General features: G+C 35.4%; 2 protein-coding genes across 4 annotated transcripts; both read right to left on the bottom strand.

Moving 5' to 3' along the window:
* Positions 1-1,874: 1,874 nt before the first annotated feature.
* Glg1 (Golgi apparatus protein 1) lies at positions 1,875-22,845 on the bottom strand. 2 transcript variants are annotated; one of them, XR_002544077.2, is made up of 17 exons: positions 22,113-22,845; positions 19,183-19,515; positions 17,871-18,113; positions 17,311-17,491; positions 16,307-16,527; positions 15,148-15,269; positions 14,800-15,064; positions 14,544-14,713; positions 13,425-13,751; positions 11,815-12,022; positions 11,106-11,291; positions 9,649-9,849; positions 9,009-9,128; positions 7,647-7,881; positions 6,604-6,710; positions 3,775-4,048; positions 1,875-2,580 (listed from the first exon to the last, which is right to left on the bottom strand). XR_002544077.2 is itself a non-coding variant. In XM_022070312.2 (16 exons), the coding sequence occupies exons 1-16, from the start codon at positions 22,392-22,394 to the stop codon at positions 3,884-3,886; spliced, it is 3,366 nt and encodes a 1,121-aa protein (XP_021926004.1). In that variant the 5' UTR covers positions 22,395-22,845; the 3' UTR covers positions 1,875-3,883. The 2 variants fall into 2 exon arrangements, 1 of the variants encoding a protein (XP_021926004.1); XM_022070312.2 differs by having other exon boundaries at positions 1,875-4,048.
* A 459-nt stretch (positions 22,846-23,304) lies between these two features.
* Mpp6 (M-phase phosphoprotein 6) lies at positions 23,305-26,964 on the bottom strand. 2 transcript variants are annotated; one of them, XM_022070320.2, is made up of 3 exons: positions 25,961-26,059; positions 25,290-25,530; positions 23,305-24,168 (listed from the first exon to the last, which is right to left on the bottom strand). In XM_022070320.2, the coding sequence occupies exons 2-3, from the start codon at positions 25,433-25,435 to the stop codon at positions 23,868-23,870; spliced, it is 447 nt and encodes a 148-aa protein (XP_021926012.1). In that variant the 5' UTR covers positions 25,436-25,530; positions 25,961-26,059; the 3' UTR covers positions 23,305-23,867. The 2 variants fall into 2 exon arrangements, with proteins under 2 accessions (XP_021926012.1, XP_021926010.1); XM_022070318.2 differs by lacking the exon at positions 25,290-25,530 and adding an exon at positions 26,757-26,964 and having other exon boundaries at positions 23,359-24,168; positions 25,961-26,061.
* Positions 26,965-26,968: the final 4 nt, after the last annotated feature.

Genomic DNA, 26,968 nt, shown 5'->3' with positions numbered 1-26,968 from the left:
ATAGTGAAATCAAACCTACTACATTTAGGCATGGAGTAGGAGAACCGCGGTCCATAGCCACCATAGATGAAAGTTAACCGTGATCATTAATTGGAAATGATACTACTATTAACAAGAACAATAATAGGTTAATGCACGCATTGTAAATGATTAACAGGTGAGATTACAGATTCTCACGGCGAGTATGACAAATTACTCCTCTAGGATGTTGGCCATTCCTGTGTCACAGGTCTTTGCTTTCTACCGTCAGAGCACATCTTTCAGCCATAGCTTGTGAATTTTTGCCGTTCAGAACTCATACAGGTCCCTATTTGAACTTATAAAACCTACGTTGTAATGGTGAAAACCATGTACTGAAACACGAGTGGTACCACAAACTAAGCTGTAGTTCATTGCAGCTTCCAAATCATACATAAAGTACCACATAAAAGCATGCTTATTCCTTTGAGTTGAAATAACTACATATATGTTACAGGCCAGAGATGTATAGCAACAAACAGTTCTGTACTTCAGCTTAAAGGACGTTCTGTCTTTAGAATACATTCGTTGCATAACTGGTTTTGGTCTTTGCAGCAGTATTCCACGAGAGTAATTGAAAGTTCCTCCTGGGCTCTCAAAGTTATCACAAACTATGAAAGCGAGGTCACAGCGTCCCAGCCAATATTGTGATCTCTGCTCTTAATGTGTCCTCTGAACTTTGTGGTCTCTGAAAATTCATGCTTCTGTGAGGTTAAACAATTCACAGAAATAACACATTATACCTCAAATAAATATGAGCTATTTAAAAATTGCAAAGTAATTTGTTACATTTTGCAGATGCAAACAAAGAATTTTGCATTCTTGTTTTTCGATTAATCATATTATCCCCATAAGCCGATAAGCGTGCTTCACCAGTTTTTGATTAAAAGTGGAAATAAACTTCTAGTGGTGTCCTCTGCCATGCAAAACATAACATATGCAAATAATAACATATACTATCAGTGAAATTTTGACCAGATAGCTGGAAAATGTGCTTTTATATTAGTTGTATAATTTTTAAAATGGTTTCCTGTAAAATTGTATTTTGCACATATCAGCTTATGACTTTCCACCACAGCATTACTTTTGTAAAATGAGAAAATCTTATAAATATTAAACAGAGAAGAAACAATAAATACCCCTAATGTGCTTTTAGTGTGTCTGTTTTATAATACATATCACTGCATACAAAATGTTTACAATTTACCATTTCACATAATTCTCAATCTAATTACAATACTTATATACAAAATAGTTTAATATGTTATGCAAATGAAATTAAAAAATTTGTAATACTGCTGTTCCAAAAGTGGTTTAGAAATGCATTTGTGAGAACTGACTATTAAAGCTGAACAAATGAAAAAAATCTAAAGTAAAAGTGCAACAAAATCAGTCATTAAAAGAGTAAGAAAAATCAACCTAATATTTCTTCTTCACCAAATATTAGGGCACTGTCAGAAGGTATGTTATGAGAAATTCATGAACAAAGTCCACAAATAAAATCATACAGGTATGAACTTATTATTCTATGTACTTTTACTTCATTCTTTTATCAAGTGTAATTTGAATAAAGACTTACATACTGAACTCTCTGAAGCTTTATGTGAGAGATCCGATTAGTAAAAAGATACTTACAACTCCAGGTTCAATTAGTGCATTTTTATCTTTAATTACTGCATGTACAATGTTTTGTACATTTCCAGTCAATTCAGAACTATAATCCTCTTCACTATACAGAGTGAGTCAAAAGTATGTTTACAAACTTTGTGTGTGTGTTCCTGGATCAAAAATAAGAAAAAAGTGTTCCTATGAACATGTGGTCGTAAATGCTTCTTTTTCAAAATAATAGCCAAAAATAAGTTTCAATGTATGCCTTTATTGCCAAGTATAAGGACAGAGATGTTTCTTTATAACAGATGCTGAAATTGCTCCTCCATTCTACACACATATCCAAGCACGATGTACACAAGACTCACGGATTCATTCGTACACACCAGGGTTTCCTCGAATCATCTGGCATGCATTCTGTGCTCGTTTCCATAGGTCGCCTTCATTGTTTATGTCTGTTGCATAAATGATGGACTTCAAGTTACCCCACAGATAAAAGTTCAATGGAGTCGGGTCCGGTGGCCATGCTACTGGGCCACCGCGTCCAATCCATCGTTGAGGGTACTGTTCGTTGAGATGGTCTCTGACGCGACGGAAAAAGTGTGCTGGGGCTCCATTGTGCATAAATCACATTTGTCTTCTTGTATTCAATGGTACATCTTCAAGGAGATGTGGCAAGTGTCCTCTTAGACGTGATGGAAGCATGTGTGGACCAATAAGCATGTCACTAACAATTCCTGCCAAAACGTTAATTGAATCATATGCTGCACCTCAGCTTGAGGATATGCAGCCCCATATGTTCTTTCAGCAAGATGGGGCACCGCCACACTGGGGATTAGAAGTGCGCAGGTTCCTCAATGAAAAGTTACCTTCTTGTTGGATTGGGCGAGATGGCCCTATTCCATGGTTTCCCCACTGCCCGGATATCACAACTCTGGATATCTTCTTATCAAGCTACATAAAGACAGCGTATGCAAAGAATGTTAAAAACATCACAGAATTAAAACACCGGATTGAAGAGATATTAGCTTCCATCACGCAAGACAAACTTCTTAATGTTTGGAACGAAATCATCTATCGCCTTGATATTCTGCGTGCTACTAATGGGGCTCACGTGGAAGTTTACTGAAGTCCTGACTTAACTGCGGTAGTCTACTTAATTAAAACAAAAATTTCAAGTTGTGTTATTAATTACTGCAAACCGTTTTAAGATAGATCCTAAAATACCGAATTTGTTATGGCTTACAATGGGGTGAATAATTTATGGACACCCTATATTCTTGATAGCTTGATTTAAAAGAAGTAACCAACATTGCATACATCAGCTCTTTCATCATTCACAGCCTCATATTACCATTTCAGTCATAACAGATTTTGCATGTTTGGTTCAGAAAATTAGATACAGAGTTTGAAAGTAGTAACAGTTTTCACTAAACTTCATACAAATGGGTGATTTGTGAGGGGGGTTGGTTGGATGATTTGATACTATAGGTGCTGGGTACAGATTTAAAAGCTGTTTACAGCATTCAAATATCAAATTAGAACTTTCAAACAATGACATTTCAAATTTATATAAACTCCAATACCAGCAACTATCCTTTCGGGTTTATTGGGTTTTTGGACTTTGTCCATCGTCCAAAGTTGAAATGTATATGACATTTGGAAAACTGGACCCTTTTTTGTCTTCGGGTGTATGGAGCAGGGGCACCTACTCAGTTGGGTCCAATAGAAACACCTATCCTCAATCACTGGATCTATGATTGAGACTAGCTCCTTCTATCAGACCCAACAGAGTAGATGTCCCTGCCCCATACACCTTAAGACAAAAGGGGATCCAGTTTCCAAAAGGTTGTATGCATTTTAAATTTGGACAATGGACCTGACTATATCATACCATCATCAGAACCCTACAGCTTATCCTTCCATTGCTAAATCTGTGCAGTATTAATATTTCCTCCTAAAACAGAATTCTGTTCTGCATAACTTGGAAATTATTCAGTCATTAATAAAAATAACTGCATTTACACAAGGGACCTGACAAAAGGGACTTGGGACCCTACAACACAGTACAACATTAAGGAACAAAATTTTTGTGTATAAAAACAACAGAATCACAGATATGTAATTTAACTTCTCAGGATCTCTTACATGAGCAGTTCTTCAAAGACACCAATGGCTGCACACTTAAAGTGTTTGCTGCATCATGTTTTTCATTTTCCCCACACACCTTATTATTTTACAAAACATGTAAAATATACTATTTATTTTTCATCGTCAATGTTCGTCGCAATGTGCGACCACAGAATAGTCCGGCAATGAAGATAACACCCACTGCAGTCACAATAACTACAAAAAAATATCTTTTGGCAGGTGAGTGAGACATCTGAGCGTACAGTTCTTCAATTGTTTCTGGCTCCATTACCTAGAACAAATTCAGCACAAAGTCAGTGAAGAAAAGACAATTTTTGAGTGAAACTATTATCAAAAATAAAATAGGACTAGAACTGCTGTTCATCTTCAGAAAATAATCTTCACATGGGTGTCAAATTTTTTGACAAAATGTATCATATAAGCATGATATTAGTAAAACAACTACATAAACACTGTGACAATGCAGTGTGCTAACTCCATACTGCAGGGTCTAACTTGATGGTTAATAGCTATTTGCTAGCCAAGAAATCCCTTTTCACAAAACCAGAAGGCTATCTAATTACCATATTCAGAAATGTCTGAAACCTATCCTGAGCCATTTAAATCCAGTTCACATCATCATACCCTATTACTTTAATCTTAATTTTAATGTTATCCTCCCACCTATTCTAGGCTTTCTAACGGGTCTCTTCCCTTTATTTCTCATTTCCCTCATGCGCTACATACTATGCTCATTTCATCCTGGATTTGATCATCTTAATAGTATTAAAAAAAGCACAATTATAAAGATCCTCAGCATGCAGTTTTTCCATTCTCCTGCTACTACTCTTCTTGTAGGTCCAAGTTATTCTCCTTAGCGCTTTGATACTAAGTATGCTATTTTTTAAGCATGAGAGACCAAGTGACACACTAATATAATACAACATGTACACTCTTACAATTTTAGAAACAAGCTAAAAAGACAAGATTCTGAACTGAATGGTAACAACCATGCTCTTAATTAAAATTTGTCTTAATTTTACAATTAATTTATTTGTTATTGTCACTAATAGAATCCAATCTGGATATAATACGCTTTTTAAAATACAGAAAAATGCTGATTTTAACCTTACTTGTAATAATAAGAAATGGTTTAAATACATATCTTCAAGCCCATCCCCTAGCTTCTAATTTTGTATACCACAACATGACACAAATATTAAAATAAATATGTGGGTATAGCACCGTCAACCCAAATTCTACCCACAATCCAATGCATGTCATACAATTATGAGAAAAAACGTATTGACTGATATTTTAACTTGTTCCACAGATGTAGTTCAAGAAGTTACTGTCAAACACACTTTTACATATGTATGCTTCATTGCAGGCTGGTTCTAAATGCCATGACTGGAATACACTGGTCTGGCATCACAAAGAACAAGCTGATTGCCCCGATAAGAACATTTAAACATGTATAAAAATGCACAAGTCTCTCCTGTGACATGACAAAAGTGTAATTTGGAACTATGAAGTAACAGTTTCCTGTTGTTAGGTTGCCATACACAAAGTATGCAGTAGAGGCAAAGAAGTTTGAGTAAGGATATCTTTATGGACTGCCAGCTATAAATAGCTTCAGAAGCAAATCTGCAAGTACAATCAGTGAAAAAAGTTGCAGCTAGTCAGGAATAGCCTGTTACAATTAAGGCGCTGGGGAACAAATGTTGAACTTGACAATGCTGATGATTTCGCTCAATATTAATAACTTCTAATTAACCTTTATCTTATTAGCGTTCCCAGTCTGGCACGTAAGTTGTGACTCAGCCCTACGAACGTTCCCGGAGCGGAACTCAAAACTTGCAACCTTGTAAGTAGACTTGGCTACGTCTTTTGGCCTCTTTTAGGGGCTGCAAATATTGAATCACTTTCTCTAGGGTTCTGACAAGTTCAACCTGAGCTGTAAACGCGGGAACTATAATCATAAACAGCAATAAACATTGTTATTTTTAAGTGAGTTTGGGCTTCATTTTCAGACCCCCTAATCAAAGATTCTCACATTCCTCGGCATGATGGGTGAAAATAATGTGTATCCACTGAAGTAGGGGAAACAAATTTTTCTGTGTGGTCATTAGTTCACAACCATGACTTCTACCATGTCGAATGAGCTTCCAAAGAAGGAAGTAAAGTTACTAAGGCCTATTTAGGCAATTAAGATATTAACTGCATTTTTAAAAAACTCTATGTATTCTCTATTCTATTCAAGTAAATACGACTTTTATTTCGTCAATTTATCATGTTTACTTTAGATAATATTAAAGTTTTCCGTAGAGTGTGCACAAAAGTTTAAAAACCTGCAAAAAAAAACTCCATAGGGCTGCTACCACTTTGCCATTTAAATTCCCGTCATTTAAAGGTTAAAGGCTAATAAAGTTTCATGTTAGGCTTTCAGGAAACAAACATATGGACTTTTCTATGTGGACCTCAGCACTTCCTACTGTGTCAAGTAATGATTATATTGAGGAATGCCATGGTTTTAACAATCAGTTGTCAGTTGGTTTAGAACACTGTGAGTTGATTGTGGACAGTGGCAGTCAATTGCTGACTGAGTTGGTGACAGTGAAGGAGCAGCATACAATATGTGAGTGTTCAGACTTCATGAAGAGAAAGAGTAATGCTAGTGTGGAGAATAAAAATAAATTGAACAAGATTTATGATTTACAACTGTAAATAATCAAAAACACAAACAATTATTTGTAATAAATAATAAATATAATGAGCAAAGAATGTTCTGAATTGATTTGACTTCTGTTACATTTATATGTCACATATCTGTAAAATTCTACTTACGGAATCAGCATTCTTAAACATTTCTATCCTTTTTGTCAGCATGACATAACAGTCATGTTGTAATGACTTGGATGGGTCCCTCAATGCATTTTGCAGGCACTGTATGTCTATAATATGAAACATGTTACAAAATTAGTTCATTCACTGTTGCAATAAGTATATTGACGTTAGGCAATAATTTGTTTCTTTCTAGTAATATACTGTTCCTGAGTTTGGTTTCATACACAATTTAATTTAAGATATGATATTGAAACATGGTGAATATACAGTGGATTCTGATTAATTATGACACATCAGGGCTAGAACACTTTGGCCAATTAATCGGCTGCCCAAATTATGCAAAGTTCCACGTCAAGAGTTAAAAAGGTGTGTTCTTTAAACGGCTGCTGTGATTAACTGATAGCCCAATTAACCAGAATCTACTGTACTTGTATATCTTAACATGTAGTGGATTTGTCCAGCAGTAATATAAACAGAGGGACTTATAACTGACAGCACACTGTAAACAATACTGACTATGATTAAGGAAGTACCATATTTACATGCATATGTAAGAAACATTCGAATCTTAAGAAAAGAAAGTCAAACTTTAAGGAGCATTAAACTTCTAAATTAATATCACCTTAAATATCAGTCATATTTAAGTAGACACTGTGTTGAAACTAATATGCCTATAAAAATAAATTCAATGAAACTGGTATGAAAATATTTCATTTGGTATGTCCTGATATCTTAACTCTGATGTGAAAACCTCAAATCTTACAAACCAAACTACCTATCACTTAGTTCTACAGTTGCGTGGACAGGAAATTAATAATACCTTATAAACCTGAAAATTTTCTTAAAAGAAGATAATTTATATTGACATATATATGTTATAACATTAAAATGTTTATTAACTGTAACACTCTTAAATTTGTTTGCTCTTCTAACATCTTTTAAAAAATCTGACTTTACCAAAGAGATATGAGAGTTGCAATTATAATAGGCCTTTACACACATAACAAGTTTTACTTTAAGGCACATTTTAAAGCAACACTTACGGCGACCAGCTCCCTGTGGTATGTCCTGACAGAATTTGGATACATCTATGCCACAAGCCTGATGCAGCAAAGGGTCCACATGTATGTCAGCCTTTGCCTCTTCAATAAGACTTGCAATTTCCTGCTTGCAACCAGAATTCAATATGCGGTGATTATTGAAAGCCATCTTCAGACATTCCTCCACTGCACCTGAGCCATCCTCTGTACCATCATCCAACTGGCACATTGTTTCTATCTAAAAGGTGAGGCATACTTATATAATCTGATTCCACACTTACTGAGAGATGACATTTTACATCCTAAGTGAAAAGAAACAACATCTGTCTTCAACAACATAGGATCAAGCTTGTTCCAACTTCATAGCTATTTTATGAATGCTCTCCTTACTTATCTGTATTTTATTTTTTAAAAGAAGATTAACTTTTCAGAATCTGTTTTGTTTTTCTGTTTCGGTAGATTAACCAATTTTATATGTAGTCATCTTTTATACACACATTCCATTGATCCAAAAGTCAGACCAACTATAGAATGTGCAATAACCTTATCATTCACGTGACACAACTTACAATTCAGCATACCTTGCACTGTATTGACATACTGCACAACTAAGAAAACCAGGAGTCTAGCTGGCAGTACAGTAGTACAAGGTTTTAAATCCCCTATCTCCATGTGATAAAGGTTAAACATTTTTTTTGCTTTGAATTTTACCAACAATTTTTCTTTCATAACTGAAGCTCCACTTCAATATAAAAGTGTAGAAACTGTCATTACTTTATAAAACTTAAACTTTTATCTTTCCTTGGCAATTTAATATTTTATTAATGTCTTCAAATGTAAGACTTTGGAGGTATGTCTGCCAATAGGTATTTTAAAAATATGTAAATACCATTACATTTATTATTGTATGAAATTATAAATACCAGTAAGAAAGACATTCAGACATCTATACTTACTTCTTATCTTTTTGACAGTAATTCTAGAAACACTGTAGTTATACATATGAATAAAGGTGATAAACATGTTATTTATGAAATACTGATGAGCTCTGAAAGCTGCAAACACTATTTGGCATAACATTTGAAAATATGACAAATGTTTTATATTGAAAATCTTAGGTAAATAAATTTTTCAGTTATTAATTATAAGTTTTATCCACATGAATAGAACCAATTCAAGAAAACTTCTTTCTAGAGCCTGTTTCATGCTGTATTAAAATTCACTACCTATTAGTACAATACAAAACTTAACAAATAAGAACAAACTGTAAATATACTGATTATACCTTGCAATACTAAGAATTATTAATTCACTATAGTGAGAAGTAAAACAAATTTTAGTATAATATTGATATTTTTACTTTACCTCGTTCTTGCACATCGTTACTAGAAGAGGGTTCAACTGATAATTGAGTGCTGCTTCACGTAGAACTGTAGCTACCTGTTGTTCACACTCTAATCTTAGTTTACTCTCCCGAAATTTTTTCTGCAGGTAAGAAATAATCTAAATAAAACATTTTCTTTCATAATTTAACATTTACAACCTTTTATTTCTCTAAATAAGCTCATAATGCCTAGAGTATATGAGTTTGGTATCTATGTAGTGAATGGTCAATTTATAATGTCAATCATACATATCAAATCAGATCCAAGCCTGCTCACCTAACTGTTTATGTTTAACATACTTCTGACATTTCTGTAGAATTTGATTCTATTCTAATAAGACCTACAGTTTACACAAATATTATAGGTTGGTCCATTTGTAAAACACATCTAATATGTTTAAAAAAGTTAAGTTGCTTTATATAGTGGAACTAGCATTTATTGTTCCTCATTTTAAAGTTTCCCAACATTCAGCTCTTTCCCAACCTAAATGCTAGAATACACTGTATATAAATTGTCATTTACACTCAAAAGTCTTAATTTTTCCCCCTTCTTTGAAGCGACATCTGAGAGAATGTTAACAACTTAATGCTTTGTATAATATACAGTGAAAGTCTTTGTACCTTCAAACACTTAACAACTTTTCCTTCCAACTCCTTATCTTGTGGCTCTGTAGCAATGACTTCAGAGCAAAACTTTGAAATGTCAATACGGCAGCCCTCTTGTAACAACGGGTTGAAACGATAATCATGGCTCTGCTCAATCATACGATGCACTACTACCTGTCTGCACTTTGGGTCAAATGAAGATTCATCTTTATACCGCTGTAAAACAACATATAAATAAATACTATACATCAATAAGAAACAAAACTTTAAGAAGAATAAAAAAGTTTGGTTTTCAATTCTAATTACTGTGATTCACTGCACTAAGGTTATAGATGACTGAAGTAAAAGCCAAGCATGCTGGTGTCACAACTAATTTTAAATATTTAAAAAAGTGATAATGCAAATACATGTTATAATAAAATCTGTTGGACTTTGAAGATTTGTTAGACTTACATTTTAACATAATGAAGATAACTATGTGCATGCATGTGACAACTACAGCAAGCAGTATTCCCATCTATACTTATTACATCTATATTAATTTTAGATTTTTGAAATTATTTGGTGTGTGTGAACAAAAACAGCATGTTAAACCAAAACCTTTGTCTTGCAGCTCCTACAAAAACCAAAGAGTTTTTATAATTTGTATTTGGTATGAAGGGGGTTAAAATTAGAACAGAAATTTTATTTTTGTGGATGGTGAATCAACAGCCATAGTTTCATGATTTCTTCTTGGGGCTACCAGCCATGTCAGGTGGTTGGTTATAAGGTGAAAACATCAATGTTTCAAGAACCATCTTTGTCCCTGTCCTCAAAATACTGACGTGATTGAAGCATGGATAGGATCTCCAACCACTTCACTGCCTGAGGATGAAGATGGTTCTCAAAATGTTGGAGTTTTCACCTTTCAACCATCTGACCCAGCTGATAGCCCTAGAAGAACTGATTATACCAAGTCACCATGAAAGCTTCAGATCATACAAGCCATACTTTCACCCTTCTAAGGAAATACATGTTGGTATGTGGGCTACCCACAACAGAACGATGTTTTGTCTGCAATAGCAATGACCAGTATATCCAACACGGTAGCAGGTAATGTGTTGTGCATCATACTATAAACAATTGTTTCTGTTATGAAGATACAAGCAGCTAATATCCATTGTTGCTTTCAGTTACAGCTTGGGGAAGAATGACAGTGTGTGCACACACGCGCATGTGTATATCCATTCATTCAGCACAGTCCTGTCGTCCTGACCATCAGTTAAACAACCAGAGTGCGGGAGTGAAAAAAAAGTCACCCACCTCTTGAAAGAACTAGGTATTTGCAGAATAGTGTCCTACAGAAAAGAAAGTTGTTTCTGTATTTCCAAATAGGTCCTCATTAAGGTAGTACAGGTACCTTAATCAGATTGTGACATATAAAACCATAACACACTTTTATCTGTTACTGACAGTGAACTACACTAATATACCTTAAGACATATAAGAGCTTGTGACGGATCCTCCTCATGGCAGAAAAGACGAACCATTTGCCTACATGTTGTCAAAAGCGTGTAATCCACAGAGCTATCCCGAAGTTCCTGCTTCACAACATTGAAAATTACTCGATGACAATCCTCTGATAGTTCGGCCTTATTCACCTGGAGACACTCCAACACCTGACACAATCAAAACTTCAATATGCATTATATGGTGTAAAGATAGCTGTCTTCTGTGTTGTTGTGCTGTGTAATTTGGAAGAAGCATTGCAGAGGTCTTTGCTGCCTTCTTCAAAAGGGTGATAAGTCATTATCTTCATGATGAAGGCAGGAAGCACCTCAGAAATCCTGATAAACTTCTATGAGATTATGCAGCACAACAATGCAGAAGACACCCACCTTCAAGCTCACTGCTGTGAGAACCTGAAATCTCACCCACTATATGATGCTACAAACTGTTACTGGTAGAACAAAAAATGTTTTGTATGTTGTGTAATGCCATTTCTTGACAGAATAAGTCTGTTACAACTTTAGAGGATAAAATGTATATTAAAAAAGCCATAACATGTATAAAACTACAATGATTTGAAAGTTATTTTATTTTTTCTGATAGAGGATATAATAAAAGATGTCAGATCTTGCAAGAAAGAAGGAACATTTTATGAATCCAAAAGTTACATTAGACTGTGTATACAATTCATACCTGAGCACGTCCTTTTTGAATGTCTGCACAGAATTTCTGTATATCATCAACACATACTCTTTTAAGTTTTGGATCAAGGTCTACATTTTCTCTCTGTTGAAATAATTGAGCCCTTAGCTGTTGACGGCACTCCTTAGAAATTGAGTGTTTTGCATCTCGAAGAGTATCATTCCGCACTTCTTCACTGAGGCAAAATATCACATCAGACCTAAGAGGCAAATGCCAGAACATGAACTTCAGAGTGAAAATGTTCTCACAAAAGTAGGGCCTCTTTAAAGGAAGAATACATTCATCCTTATGTACCAACTTATTAACTAACTACAAGGTGCAAAGTTATTCTTATGATGCTGATAGTTTCTTAGCTGTCACAAAATTCTCCACTATTATAGAATTGAAAAATACATTGTCTGCATATAACTTCAATCAGAAAAGTGGATACAAGTTAATTGCTTACAATTCAGAACAGTTCATTTATTGCTATTAATTTTTAAGTGATTTATCTGAGATGAATTTAGCCTTCATCTTAAACATAAAACAGAGGCAGGTAGCACTGCTCTCTAAAACAAGGGCTAAGCAGACCATCAGAGTAGAGTATTTTGCATAAACCATGAAACATCAGACTGCCTTCTGCTGTGAAACCTAATACTATGTGTGAAGATGGGTTTAGGGCATAACCATCAGAAAATGTATATAAAAAAATATTAATTAATTACCAATGGTGAATAACAATGACTATGAGGGTAATTCAAAGAAAACAACTGCTTTGCCAAAAATTGTCTATAATTCTTTATGTCAGAAGCAACTCAGCTTCCTTATCAACACATTGTCAAGACACAACTTCATAAATTTTACCAATGCCATGATATGACGGGAAACATTTGTTTGGACATGTAACCTATTTTGCACAAAACACTGCACTTCCATATCAGCATGAAAGGGGGCTCCACTTGGTGGCATTTTTAAGTTTCTGAAAATATTATAATCTTTATATGTGGGGTATGGTGTGTGTAAGGCCAGTGTGGGAACAAACGGTGGTCTGTTCACATTTTCATATACATATCCATTTTAAATCTTATACACCGATATATTTTCTATTGCAGAAAAATAGTAACATATATACTTTTGCAAAGTGTTCCCCATTTATGAAGCTCTTGTCTGGTAGGTAATGATTAAAACTAATTACATAATGCAAAAGCAATCTACATCCACCACTGTTTTGTTACCTGACAATCGTTTAATTAATAAGGGATCTATATGTAATGCTGCAGCAATAAATAACAGAATGTCAGTCAACAGAATACACATAAAATATATATTTATTCAAATAAAGAATTCCAATATTCCATAACAATTTATTTCCTGGGATGTTGCACCATGTAATTTGGGAGAATCATACTCACATTTCAAAGAGTCTTACTGCCTCCATCACCAGGGCTCATCAATTTCTGCCAGATCACAGGGCACAACATCCCAAGAGACAATCATTTTCATATATACAAACTCACCACCATAAGAACATGAAATCTCACAAAAATTGAGATGTTTGGAGGAAATATTAATATTATAAAAGAAATATGCACAGCGAGAACAAATAGAGTGTCATCACTTACTTGGTCCTGGATGTAGGGCAATACCGCTTTACATGTAAACGGCATGCTTCTTTGAACTTGTATGTGAAGTGGTAGCTTTTGAGGGAGATAAGCTGGAAATGTTCAACAGCAGCGCGACATTTGTAGTCTGTTCTCACATCTGGTTCATTTTTGTGCTCAATCAGACACTCCATAATGTCTCCCTCATCATTTCCCATCTTGAGTTCAGCTTTACAGTGCCTCTCCATTACACCCTGGCAAACAGACATTATGACTGGATTCAGTTCCACATGTTCTGCTTGCACCTCTGTGAAGTTGGCCACTGCTGCACGGCACTGTGGATGAAGTCTGTAGACAAAAACATAATATTATTTTCTAATAAATACATAAGGCTGCAATGGAATATGGCTAATATGCTATGTTGAGTGTGTATGCCTGAGCTATCTACAAGTGATGACAATCATACCTAAGCATCCAAAATGTGAACATAATTTTCTCCCAAGTGAAATATGTTCACTGATACATGTTACTTCATTTCAATTAAACGTTCTTCTCCAAATTCTCCAGTTTCCAATAAATTAACAATATGCTGTCTCATAAATCACTTTTGCAAAATAAGAATGATCGAAGGCAAGAAACAGTTCAGTCATTCTTCCATTTTCAGCATATTACTGTCAGTGATAATGACAGCCCATTCAAAATGATCAAGGATAACATATTCTTTACAGAGGAGGCACAGTTTCACTTAATGAACAGTCAAAACAATACAATATGAAGTAGGGACAATCAACAAGATCTTCAGACTTATTTTCCCCAGATTCTTTTGTTTGTGGCTATTTGAAAAATAACACACATACAAATACACTTTTACACCACTGAAAGGTGCATGTCAAGATCTCAGGTGACTCTTTGTCATGTTCCAACACACATGAAACAGCAAACATACATTATAAAATAAGGATGAGGTTATGTTCAACATCTCTGCAAATATTTTGTCTCAAACAGTGAATTAAAACTGCAACACATTTTCTGAGGACTGCTAACTTTTGGATCAACCTACGTATCTAAATATCAACACATCCATGATGCTTTTATTGTTAAGTAATGACTTGTGATAAAACATTAAATGAAGATACTCACTCCTCTAACTTGTCTTGCAGGCATACCATTTCTTCACCCTTTCCTGTCTTACCAGGGCAAAGTGAAGCCAAATCATCAAGACACACCTCCTCCAACTCTGGTTGCAGATCCACACTGACAGCTCGTTGTCGCATCACACGCCGTATCTCCTCCAGACAACCTGGTCTCAACTAAACATAAATATTGTCATAAGACATGTTTTCTTACTTGTAAAAAGCCTCTCATATAAATAAAAAATATTCTTCTATAAACTGACCTGCATTTTCTTCTGTGCATGGTAGGCATATCTGTATAAACATGGAAGCACCAAGGGTCCTCTCTCTGGGTCCATCTGCCCACTGTCATCTGCCCAATCTTTCTTTGCATGACAAAACTGAACAGCATTGTCATGACATTCTTGATACAACTGGGGATCTAAGCTGAAGTCACGGGCTATAAAGTATTGTATCTGTAGTAATGCTGCTTCACAAGCTTCAGTCATATGATCAGTTCCAAGTTTTTCCATTAGGCAAGACATAACTCTGCAACAACGACGTACTGTTTTATAAACACACAGACACACATATCTATACGTAAACAGCAGCAGGGTAAAGGGTTGGCTTACCTTGCATTTCCTCCCCGGACTTCACTGCAGGCCACATCAACAACAGATTTGCAAGCTTCTCGCAGCACAGGATCCACTCGCCAGTCTTCACCAGCATCCACACGCTTCACTAGGGACTCAAGCTGTAACAGAGGTGATGAGAATGAACTGACAAACATTAAATCTGTAGCAGTCTCCTTGGGCAAAAGATAATTATCCTGGTCAATAAATTAACTTTTTTATGATAATTTCTTCACAAAAGCCCTCTATATGACTATCCTCTATAAGATCACTCCAATCCACATCATCACAGCTTATCTGTCTGGAATCAATTTTAAAATTTCCTTCCATATAAATTTAAATTCTTCCAAAGAGCTCTTCCTATCAGGCTTTGTGACTAAAATTTCGTAAAGATTTCTCATTTTTGAAATGTGTGCTATATATCCAACCTCCCTCATCCTTCTTGATTGAATCACATTAAACATGAAATGCATCAATTCCATTTAAAATTAACATACAACATTAAATGCCTTATTTAATGTCAAATGTACAATTTTTTGAGAAAATGCTGCTCTCACATAAACACAGCAGACAAATAATTTAAACCTGTAGGATTTTTTCTTTTAGTTCAAGTTTAATACAATTATGGGGAATTTTACACAAGGGAATTAAAGCATAAATCCATCCATATACATAATTATAAAAACTGCAACATTTGTATAACATTTTTTTGGGGCTTCAGCTGTGTTGAATAATGAGTATTAACCAAAGATTCAGTAAACATTACAGTTGCCATTTTCAAGGTCAATGTATAACTGAGTGAGTTCTGGAAGCCTTATATAGGATAGGCAGTGGATGGCAGGGTAGACCACCGCCCACTGTCTGAACACTTTACATACCACCTTCACTTTTCAATCATTATTCTATATTTAAAACTGTAAATATGTGGCATGAAGATGTATAAAGACAAAAGGGTCCCATGCAGTGAAAAGCAAAACAAACATTACCTCCTCATTTCTGCCGACAATCTAGCAAACAAATAATAACATCTCTGCTATGTATCATAATCTCTTCATTATGTGCCCATTTTAGTTACTTCATGAAAGAAATGCATTAAAATTATGACCTACTTTTCTTACATTAACTGTGACACTAGACGAAGACTAGAAAACCAACTCACTGCTCTCTGACATTGTGGTGAAATCCGTCCTTTTCGCCTCTTCAGCCTTGTATGTTCCATCAGGCAATGAATCGTTTTGCCACCAACTTCCAGTGTGTTACAGAACTTGACGATGTCATCAGAACAGTGTGTCACAATTTCAGGAGACAAGCGGTAATCTTCCAAGAGAATTTTGCGATGCTCTATCATCTCCAGATGGCAGTCGCGTGATACCTTGGTACCTACATACATAAACAAATACCTAGTAGAAACCAACTCCACATTGCACATGACTAACCAAGTAGATGGCTTACTGAACCTTAAGGCTCATCACCGAATTAACCAAAGCCCTCCACCGGACCCTGTCCTGGGCCAACAAAATCCAGTCTCCTTCAACTCCTATCTCCCACAGATCCTGCCTGACATTATCCTCCCATCTATGTCCAGGTCTCCCCAGCAGTCTCTTCCCCTCAGGCTTCCCGATCAATACGCGGTGCACACCTCTTGTCCCATCCATGCACGTTGCATGACCTGCCCATCTCATTCTTTTCAACTTAAACACCCTGACTATACTTGGGGAGGAGTATAAAGTTTTAAGTTCGTCATTATGTAGTTTTATCCAGACCCCATCATCTTCTCTCCTAGGCCCAAATATCCTCCTCAACACCCCATTCTCAAACACCTGCAATATATGTTCCTCCCTCAGAGTGAGAGACTATGTTTTGCACCCATACAAAACAACAGGCAAAATTATTGTTTTGTATACTTTAACTTTCAGGTTCTTAGAAATCAGATGGGAAGACAAAATATTTTGAAGTGAGAAGCAGCAAGCATTTCCAGAATTTAGTCTCTTCCTAACTTCCTCACGAGTGCCATTTTGATTTGTTATTGTTGTTCTCAAATATTTGAACTTTGTAACACTTTCAAAGGATTTATTAGCCACCCTAAGATAATTCTGCGCCTGTCTGCTGACGAGATACTAACATAGCACATGACAGAACATCAAATATGTAAAAGCAGCCTACCATTACGGATTACTCCTTCCAGACACAGTAAGATCTGTGCAAGACGTATATCCTTATCTTCGGACACATAATGGCGACAGTGAGAGGCTCTGATAGCATCCTTGCATACCTTTGCAAGACCTGTGCTGACCTTGTAATCGCGTGCAATCAGAATCTCACGACGTATCAGATGTTCTTGGCACTGAAATAAGTCACAACACTCACTACTACATAGATAACACCAACACAAACTCAACAAACAACAACTATTCATGGTTTCTGCAATATTAAACAAACAAAGAACTGACCAATTACGACACTTTTAACTAACAGTTTAAATATATACACATTTCAAACTTAACCTGGAATATTTAACATAGCATGTCAGTAAATCCCCCTACCTGTTTCTTATCAGGCAATCTTTCTTGAGGTAATCTGTTCCTGTGTACAGTTGCCCCATCCCATGAAAATGCAAAATGACACTGGTCCACATCACTCTTTATGAGAAACAATTAAAGTTCTAGGTAGAATTTCAATGATCCTCATATTGCCTTATTTACATTACACTGCAACACACTAACCTTAGAGCTCATTGTCCTGTCCATTTTATATTGCAACAGGCACTTATAAACTTTTCCACTTCCTGGAGCTACATCTGGACAGAAACGCAAGTGGTCATCTGTACAATCCAAATATAACTGCCGATCAAACTTCACGTCATCAGCTTGTAGCTCAGACAAGTACAAAACTTGTTTCAGGCAAGCAGGTTCCAATGTTTCTACATGCTGTTGGAGGCAGAGCAGTGTTTGTCCTTGGGAGAGAGACTACAAAAAAAATACTACAATTATTTTACATGACAAGCACTTAAATAAAGCTACATAACATGAGATATGAGTCTGTCAATAACAGTTCCAATGTTATAAGTAAACTACTCAACTCTCTGGTAGCAGAACCTGAAGGTTCAACATCACTAATACCAAAGCCCAACATCAGACATGATCTTTGCCCAATTCCATCATCTGCCATAAAAACCTACATTCCTGAGATCAATCTTAAAGCTATCCTTCAACCAATTATCTTCTGAATGACCCCTCTCTACCAAAATACTGTATTCAGTTCTTGTCTAATGCATCCAAGCTATGTGCCCAGTTCTTCATAATCTTCTTGATTTCACTACACTAACTATAACAGGTGGCATAAATATACATGGGTACGATGAAGTTTTGGTTAGGCACTATTGCAAATAAAATACTCTGGTAATGTTTGTAGGATTTCAGGACACCATTATTAATGCAGAATACAAAATGGCAGATTTAAGTTCTAGTCTTCAAGCTGTATTGTTAAAAAGCTCACAATCTCTGAATGTGAATATTACAAGCTAATAATTTAAGAACAGCTGTTATCACATCTGAATAAGTTATGTATTTTATTTTGAATAGTTGGGCTAACCAAATACATATTTTCTTTCCACCCTAAGAATGCAATAAACACAATTATACTGAAAGGTGGTGGTAACACAGTGTGTCACTGAAATATATAATAATGAAAACAGGTTACAAAAGAGTGTGCTGTAACAAACTAATTCATTAATCTGGAGTTTAATAGTCTCAAACAACTAGCTGGCCAGCAAATAGAAGCTTTCTGTAACATTAACCAGCTAACCTCTTAATCACTTCAAGTTTTATTTATGATTAACAGACCAAGCACAAATAATTCTAACTTACACAATGCAAATGGTCTTGGTCATCACATTGCAAAAAACACCAAATTTTGGATTATGGCCTTCTGAGTTTTGACTTGTGGCCTTGTAGGTGGTTACCAAAATTCTGTGTGTCCAACATGTCACAATCAAGAAGACCTAATTTGGCACAATATTATGTAATATTCACAAACCTTTTCTGGCTGTAGGCGACCACATTCAGTGTTTTTAATATCACTTTCACAATCTGTAGTAAAGTGGGTGATTATTCGGAAATCGCTAAAGGCCGCCCATTCCAAACGCTGGATGAACGTCTGGCATAGTCCATTTTTAATCCTCTCACGATTGTCTATCATACATGACAGTAAGACTCCAATTTGCCCTGTTGCACTACACCCTAGCTCGCTTAGCTCATTGCCACAAGCATGTCGTGATAATTCTTGAACATTTTCATCCTTCATCAGCTCTAAAGTGTGTTCCCATATTACATGCTGACACTTCAAATTTATATTTGTCAGCTGGTTTTCCTACAAAAAATATAACACAAACTAACAGTATTTCATGCAATTCATATTTATTAGCTTCTCAGTTAACAAATAAACAATAGAGACACTGGCTGTATTGTATGAGAAAACAAGTTATTGCGATATCATTCTAGCACAAGGACCAGCAAAACCCTAAACTGGATAGCTAATTTGAACTGATTAAGTCATGTGATAACATATTCTGTATATACATGATAGGTTCATAAATTTTATTAACAAAGCAAATGAAGATAGCAGTCCAACAGTAGATCCAAATATACTAATTGGGCTGAAGGTCACAAGCTATGTATTTTTAAGTAATTCAGCCCATTAATGAATGCTCAACCGTAACACATCTGACTTGTGATTCTGAAAATTTCTAATGATGTAGGATTGTGATGAGATTTTTTTTTGATGTGGTCCACTGTCTGAACAATGTTAAAATAAAACTGTTCCATAATCCACAATCTGACTTGCTTTCAAAAGGAACATACAACAAATTTTGAGGCTGGCTATCCTGATCAGTGCACCAAAAAAGTATGACAGCTTCAAATTCACAATTCTTTATCAATTTAACACCCATTATTATATCCACAACTAATTCCACGGAACAGAATTGTTATCTTTTAATGAACTGAAGGTTCATTCCACATCCACAAGAGCCAGCACTAATCCGAGGCAATGTGTAAGATTTTGTATCTTGATAGTTTTTAAGGTCAGACTTTGTAGACCCCTACCACCCCTCCACAAGATGCAGAACTATCCCTTAGATTTGAGGTTCTCATGCTAGTGAGTACAAAGATGACTGTATTCTGGGTTGTACCACCATGCGTCCATCATGAGGGTGGATGCCCTGATGATGAAGGCATCAAGTACTGCTAAAATGTTGGTAAACTTCTATCGAAAAACACGGTGCTACAACCCAGAAGACAGCCATCATCTATTCCATATAAACTGTCTATAACTGTACAGTGTGTCCGTAAAATAATGATGGGGTAACAAACAGTCATAGTTTTGGAACAAAACAAGATAGAGACATGAAATAAAAGTCAAAATAAAGAGAAACTCTCCAAGAATCTTACCTGTTCAGTAGATTTCGATATGCGCTCATTTAGTTGCACTGCAGACATCAAGATGATATTCAAGCTCTTGCCATACACGACCGAGAATTTTTAGACAAGTTTATGTTCAGTGATGAGGCTACGTTTCATGTTTCGGGACGAGTCTATCGGCATAATGTTAGAATATGGGGTAATGAACCTCCATATGTCATTATGGAACATCAACGTGATAGCCCGAAAGTTAATGTGTGGTGCACAATTGGACGAGACAGAGTCATTGGCCCCTTCTTTTTTGCTGAACAAGCTGTGATGGGAAAGAACTTCCTGGATATGTTAGAAGGGTATGCAGTGCCCCAAAAACCGGAGAATTTCATTCTCCAGTTAGATGGAGCATCTCCACATTTTGCCACATTCGTGCGGGATTACCTAAACCAAACAATTCCTCAGCAATGGGTCAGACGAGGAGGGTGGATAGCCTGGCCTCCACACTCTCCAGATCTTACCCCTATGGATTTTTATTTGTGGGGTTATGTGAAGCAACAAGTGTTCTCTGTCCAAATAACAAATTTGGACCATTTGAAAGAACGGATCACTGAAGCTGTTTCATCTATCACACCGGATGTTCTCGGTTGTGTATGGCAAGAGCTTGAATATCATCTTGATGTCTTCAGGGCAACTAAAGGAGCGCATATCGAAATCTACTGAACAGGTAAGATTTTTGGAGTTTCTTTTTATTTTGACGTTTATTTCATGTCTCTATCGTGTTTTGTTCCATGACTGTTTGTTACCCCACTATTATTTTACGGACATACTGTATATTCATGGATAACCTTATTATCTGGAAACTGTCTACTCCATCTGAAGTCTGAGGATATGTATGCCATGATGTGATGATAATAAACTTCCCTCTACAGGCTAAAGATAAATGTGAAAACAAATACAAAGCAAGCTCTCCACAAGCAATATGCACAATGGATCGAATAACTACTCACCAATATAAAAATATTTTTATGAATTGATACTCTGACATACCACTATGTTGTTTGGAGAAAATAAACAGACAGCAGAGAAATATATAAAATTTCAAAATAAAATCCTCTGAACGACAGTTGTTAATAAAATGGTGGCCCTCAGATTTACAGTAGCTTTGTGTATCAGATCCAACACAGAAGGTGTACCCTTCCCTGCTTGACACCTGAAGATGGAGACAGATCCACCCTTCACAGTGTTGCGACGCCAATAATAAAGTAATAATAATACAGTCCAAAACAAAGACACTACCAATACACAACCACTGTCAAACACAGAGAAAAATCCTTGGTCATTTTGTAATGAAGACTCTGTTCAAAGTTAAGTAACTTCTAATTATAATAACGCAATATATTACACCATTAGCCAAAGTACGAAACAAATAACAACCACAAAGCATCAGATTTTTGGAAGTCATCAAAATCCAGCTGCACATCTCTCGAGAGAATGTTAAATACGATGATTGCTATAGGAAATCAGAAAACCTTCTGTCAAATACACTGCACTAACCTTAAAAGACTGAATACACTCCAAAACAAATAAGTCATCACTATTTGCAGGCAATGTTCCACATAGTCTTTTAATTTCGTCGGTACAATCCCCTTCCTCAATCAGTTTTTTTCTGGGCGTGTTTCGTTTACTTCTTTCTGCAATTTTTATGTTTACACTGTGATTTAACGTATCCCAACTCCTCTCATTTTGAGATATAGAACTATCAAGTCCATGCGTGATATTATACATACAGAACAACATAAGAAAGGTTAATAAAATACAAGTAAATAATCTGCACATCCTGAATATCACTGCCGATTAACCTTCAAAACAGATCAACTTTCTCAATTGCTCTTCTCACTCATGCAACTCCAACGGTAATAAATCAGCGGTAACCAGGTTCACAGATAACAATATAAATATTGTTTGTTTGTTTATTTATCCTGTAGACCAACGCATTGTTAAGGGACTTGTCAATCAGTATTATACATTTTCAAAGTGCAGTAGTGTTTATAATGTAATCTTATTGAGTATACATTATATACATCTGCTTGTATCAGTGGCCAATTTTCGAAAAATCTTCATTCTATTGAGTATTAGCACCCCTTAATAAGTAACTCCTTCAGTTTCTTTTTAAACTTGTTGTTTTCACGGAATAGCTATATTCTCTTTCACATTTTAAAAAACACGAAACCTTAGATAACCTACAAACCCATAATGTTTTCACATTTACTAGATTACTAGAATCAGTACGATGCCAAGACCAGGCAAGAGTAATGCTCAGGGTAATGAAGTGTGCTCAATGTGCCACCATGAGAACCTGACATCTCACTAGTATGTATGTACGTCAGCAATATACACTTTCACTTTCTCAATCCTTTTTTTAAAAATGTCCTTCAGTTGAAAATTCTTAAATACTATTGATATCTACATAAATAGTTTCAACAATCATAAAATCATCTCTGAATTGGTGCTTTATTTGTAAGAACTCATGATTTTATACACCATCCTAATCTTTCCTCTCACTATCTCACCATTAAATGAATGTGAATGATGAGATCCATAATCTTGTCACTTTAACCCCCCAGTGGATGAGCTGTCCCCAGTATACAATGTACAGGAGGCTAGATGGGTGAAGAGAAAAGTCCTTGCATCTACTGGGAATTCATCACTTGCTGTCCAGCACATTGTTTTACAAACTTAGCAATCGTCATCCATAAAGTCTTCTACAATTTATTTTTGGATGTGTTCCAGAACATCAAGGTTCAATAACATAACATATGAAAGTTTATTTAAATGTAAAACATGTCTTTTCTACAAATGTTTCTACCACAGTCCCAGCAAGCTAATGAAAATATGACAGGTATAATATATAAAATCATGCATGCAAACAAAAGTGTTTACACTTTGAAAAGACACTTAGTGCCAAACACATTTGAACCTCAAGAGGTCGTCATCATCAGTGGCAAACAAATAAATTCATAAGACGATGGTTTGTTATAAAGCATAAAAGGTCACACTTTATAAAACCATACTTTATGTAATACCACACTGGATGTTAAATGCACAAGAGTCGGTGTCTTATCTAAATTGAGCAAGGTTTTAATATTGACAGTTACAATGTACCAAATTACATTCTTTATTAAAAGTAACACTTCCTTTCCTTAAAACTGCAGACGAAGAAGAGAACCAGTCACATACAATAAGAATTCCATATGTTAGCATTATATTAAATGGATAATAGAAAAACAATACGAAAACCAAGTTTTTTTATTAATCACAATCTGGTTTCATAAATTTCACTTTCTTTATCCTTTGTTCAGTGTCACATTCTTGTAGGTTCCCACGATCTCTCTTGGAGTTGAATTTGCGACTAACTGTCCCTACCAGTATGTTATATCGACTTGCCATTTCAAAATCAGAAACATCTTTTTCATTAACAACTTCTGCATGATCAGCTTGAAGTTCCAACTCTAAAATTCTTTCTATTTCCGGATTCATTCCATGAAAGGAGAGTCGTCCAACTATCAGATTTTCACATGGCACAAAGCTGGGTTCAATTATGTATTTACACCTGAAAGATGAGACACAAATTACACAAACTATACAATATCTCCTGTAGATAAAACTGTTGACTCATTAGAACAGATACAGGCAGCTATTGCATATATAACAATGGTGAGCACTTTTGTCAATGTGATCCTTTGTTTACAGGCAGATCTTGTGTATCTGACCTAATCACAACCTAACTTAAATCTGACTTATACCATGATTTAACCTAATCTAATCCTCTTGGGGTTGGGTTGGATAAAGTTAGGTCAGGATTAGGTTAGAAGAAATATGATGGCCAGCATAAGATAAACAAGGGGGCTATGACACGTCCACTCATAACCCAAGGGTCACAATGACCAAGGCTACTTGTAGCAGGTTCATCGGAAGAACAATTTCTCACTTACATAATATGAATACTGAACAATGACAATGAACACTCACCAAAAGTGATAACATTTCACTAGTGTTAAAAAGTTGACAGTGGAACCGTGGTTCCGGAGAATCTGACGTAAATATGTCTTTGTATTTAAATCATATTTAAGCAATAAATACAATGAAAGGAAGTTTATATATTAGCTTTATTCTAAATATTTCCTTTATACATGCTTTACAATTGAGTAAACAGTTTGATTAAGACAATGTTTATTTAACTTCAATTAGTTACGCTTAAGATGTGTCTATGGTAGCTGAAATATGTTATAAAATTTGTGCACTTTAGAGTATCAACATTTTGTGCAAACACCATATCTATACAAGATTTTGATCTAGTAGTACTACACTGAGGATTTGACATCAACATTAAACCAAACGTTTCCTCCATAAATGTGACAAAGCTTTGATTTTCCCCCTCCTTTAAATCAATGTTAAAATCTCCTGCCAATATTATGGGCATTGTTTTACGACCTTCTGTGGCCATAACTGAAAACATCTCTGTATATTTGGGAACAAACGATGTTTGCTTCCTGCGATTTCTATATTCCCTCATACGTTCAGCATTAGTTTTTGGTATTCTTTTTGGGAACTTCAGGTTCATTATTTAATACTTCTATTTTTTTAAGTTTTCTGTACTGTGTCATATATTCTGTATTATGGACTCTATTTTCATTAAAATGCTTATGAAAATATTCTGTTGCATTGTCATACCTTGGTTGTCTGATTCTTGTAGGAATGCTTGTACTTGCTAATGATGTGGAAGCATTAACTTGCAATAATTGCTTCTTGCGATTTCTATATTCCCTCATATGTTCAGCATTAGTTTTTGGTATTCTTTTTGGGAACTTCAGGTTCATTATTTAATACTTTTATTTTTTTACGTTTTCTGTACTGTGTCATATATTCTGCAATACCGATTCTTTTAGCTTCAATGTCATCCATCTTGTTATCTCTAAATAGTATGACGCAACACACAAACGCAGCAACAGATATCTTAATAATTCTTATATAAGTTAAGTACTTGTGATATTCTACAACGTTTTTACCAGCACACAATTATCTAGTCTACGACGCACTTCTTCTACAAGCGATTAACAGCTCAGCTCTTTCCGCAATAACGAAAGCGGATTGTTGACGGCACAATGCCATGTAAACAGATGATGTAACAATTAGTTTCCTAGGTAACATAACAATGCACGCAAGAGTTCATATAAAAGCTGACCATTGTCGGTCCATATTTACACACCCTTCTGTATAGACATATTTATGTCAAAAACATAACACTACAAAGATGTGTCATAACTTTTCATCTTGCATCATATGTTAAATAATAATAATGCAAAGGATGCAAATATTTTAATATAATTGTTCTCTGAACTCACACTCCACGTTTCATGTCCTCTGTAATGACATCTGAAAACATAGCTTGGGTCTCTTCAGCATCTTGTTCTCTTAGTGCCTTTTCCTTGCTTCGTTTCATGAACTGTAAATATAGAAATAAAATAATTCTGCAATGACCTCAAAATATCAACCTCATCAAACAGTTGTCTTAACCACTGTACTGCAAAATTTGGCCCATAGCCTAGAATAGTAATTAGGTGAAAATATTTCTTCACATCAGTCTACAGTTAAAAAAATAAAACTCTGCAATAATCACTTATCATGTTTTAGGATAGTGCTTATTATTCTTTAACTCTCTAAACAAACATCAATATGACAATGTCAGTCACATCTTTAGCACTCCTACTTTGTATTCATACATTAGCATGAAGTTAATGAAATACAACTCTCAAGCTCACAGTCATGAGTAGTTTATTTACATTCCATAGATCCTTCTTAGGACTCAACCAAAGGATGTAGAACATGTCATTTCATACAATATACGTACACTTCATTACTTGTGCATAAACTGATGCTTCTGCACAGAAACCTGATTTTAAAATAACATATCAAATCTGTGAAACCACCATATGTGTTTCAAGTATTCATACAACATGTTTAAATCTCTCCGAAAGTAAATAGACAAAAACAAAAATGCACAAAAATATCATCAGGCAGCATTGTTGTGCAACTATCAGTTTATATTTTAAAATTAGGAAAAGTATTTCGGTATACATTTTTCAATCTCATGATACACCACCACGATTGCCTTTATCCTTAAACAGTAACTGTACATACCTTCATCTCCAAGATTGACTTCGACAGTTTTTGCTTCGAAACATTCTTAATTGCCATTTTAAATACAAAAAGTAATGTTTGAGAATACCAAGAAATGTGACGTACAGTCCAGACAGTATTTGCTCTTTCAAGAAAACACGATTCCACGCACCTTCATCTTTTCTTATTTAGCCTCTACGAATCTCAAATCACAGAACTTAAAACAATTTTTC

This window comes from Zootermopsis nevadensis, unplaced genomic scaffold, assembly GCF_977971745.1.
Source record: "Zootermopsis nevadensis isolate Lab colony 2312 unplaced genomic scaffold, Znev_1.0 Znev_ptg000028l, whole genome shotgun sequence".
Taxonomy (NCBI): Eukaryota; Metazoa; Arthropoda; class Insecta; order Blattodea; family Termopsidae; genus Zootermopsis; species Zootermopsis nevadensis.
This window is presented reverse-complemented; position numbering and strand designations above follow the sequence as displayed.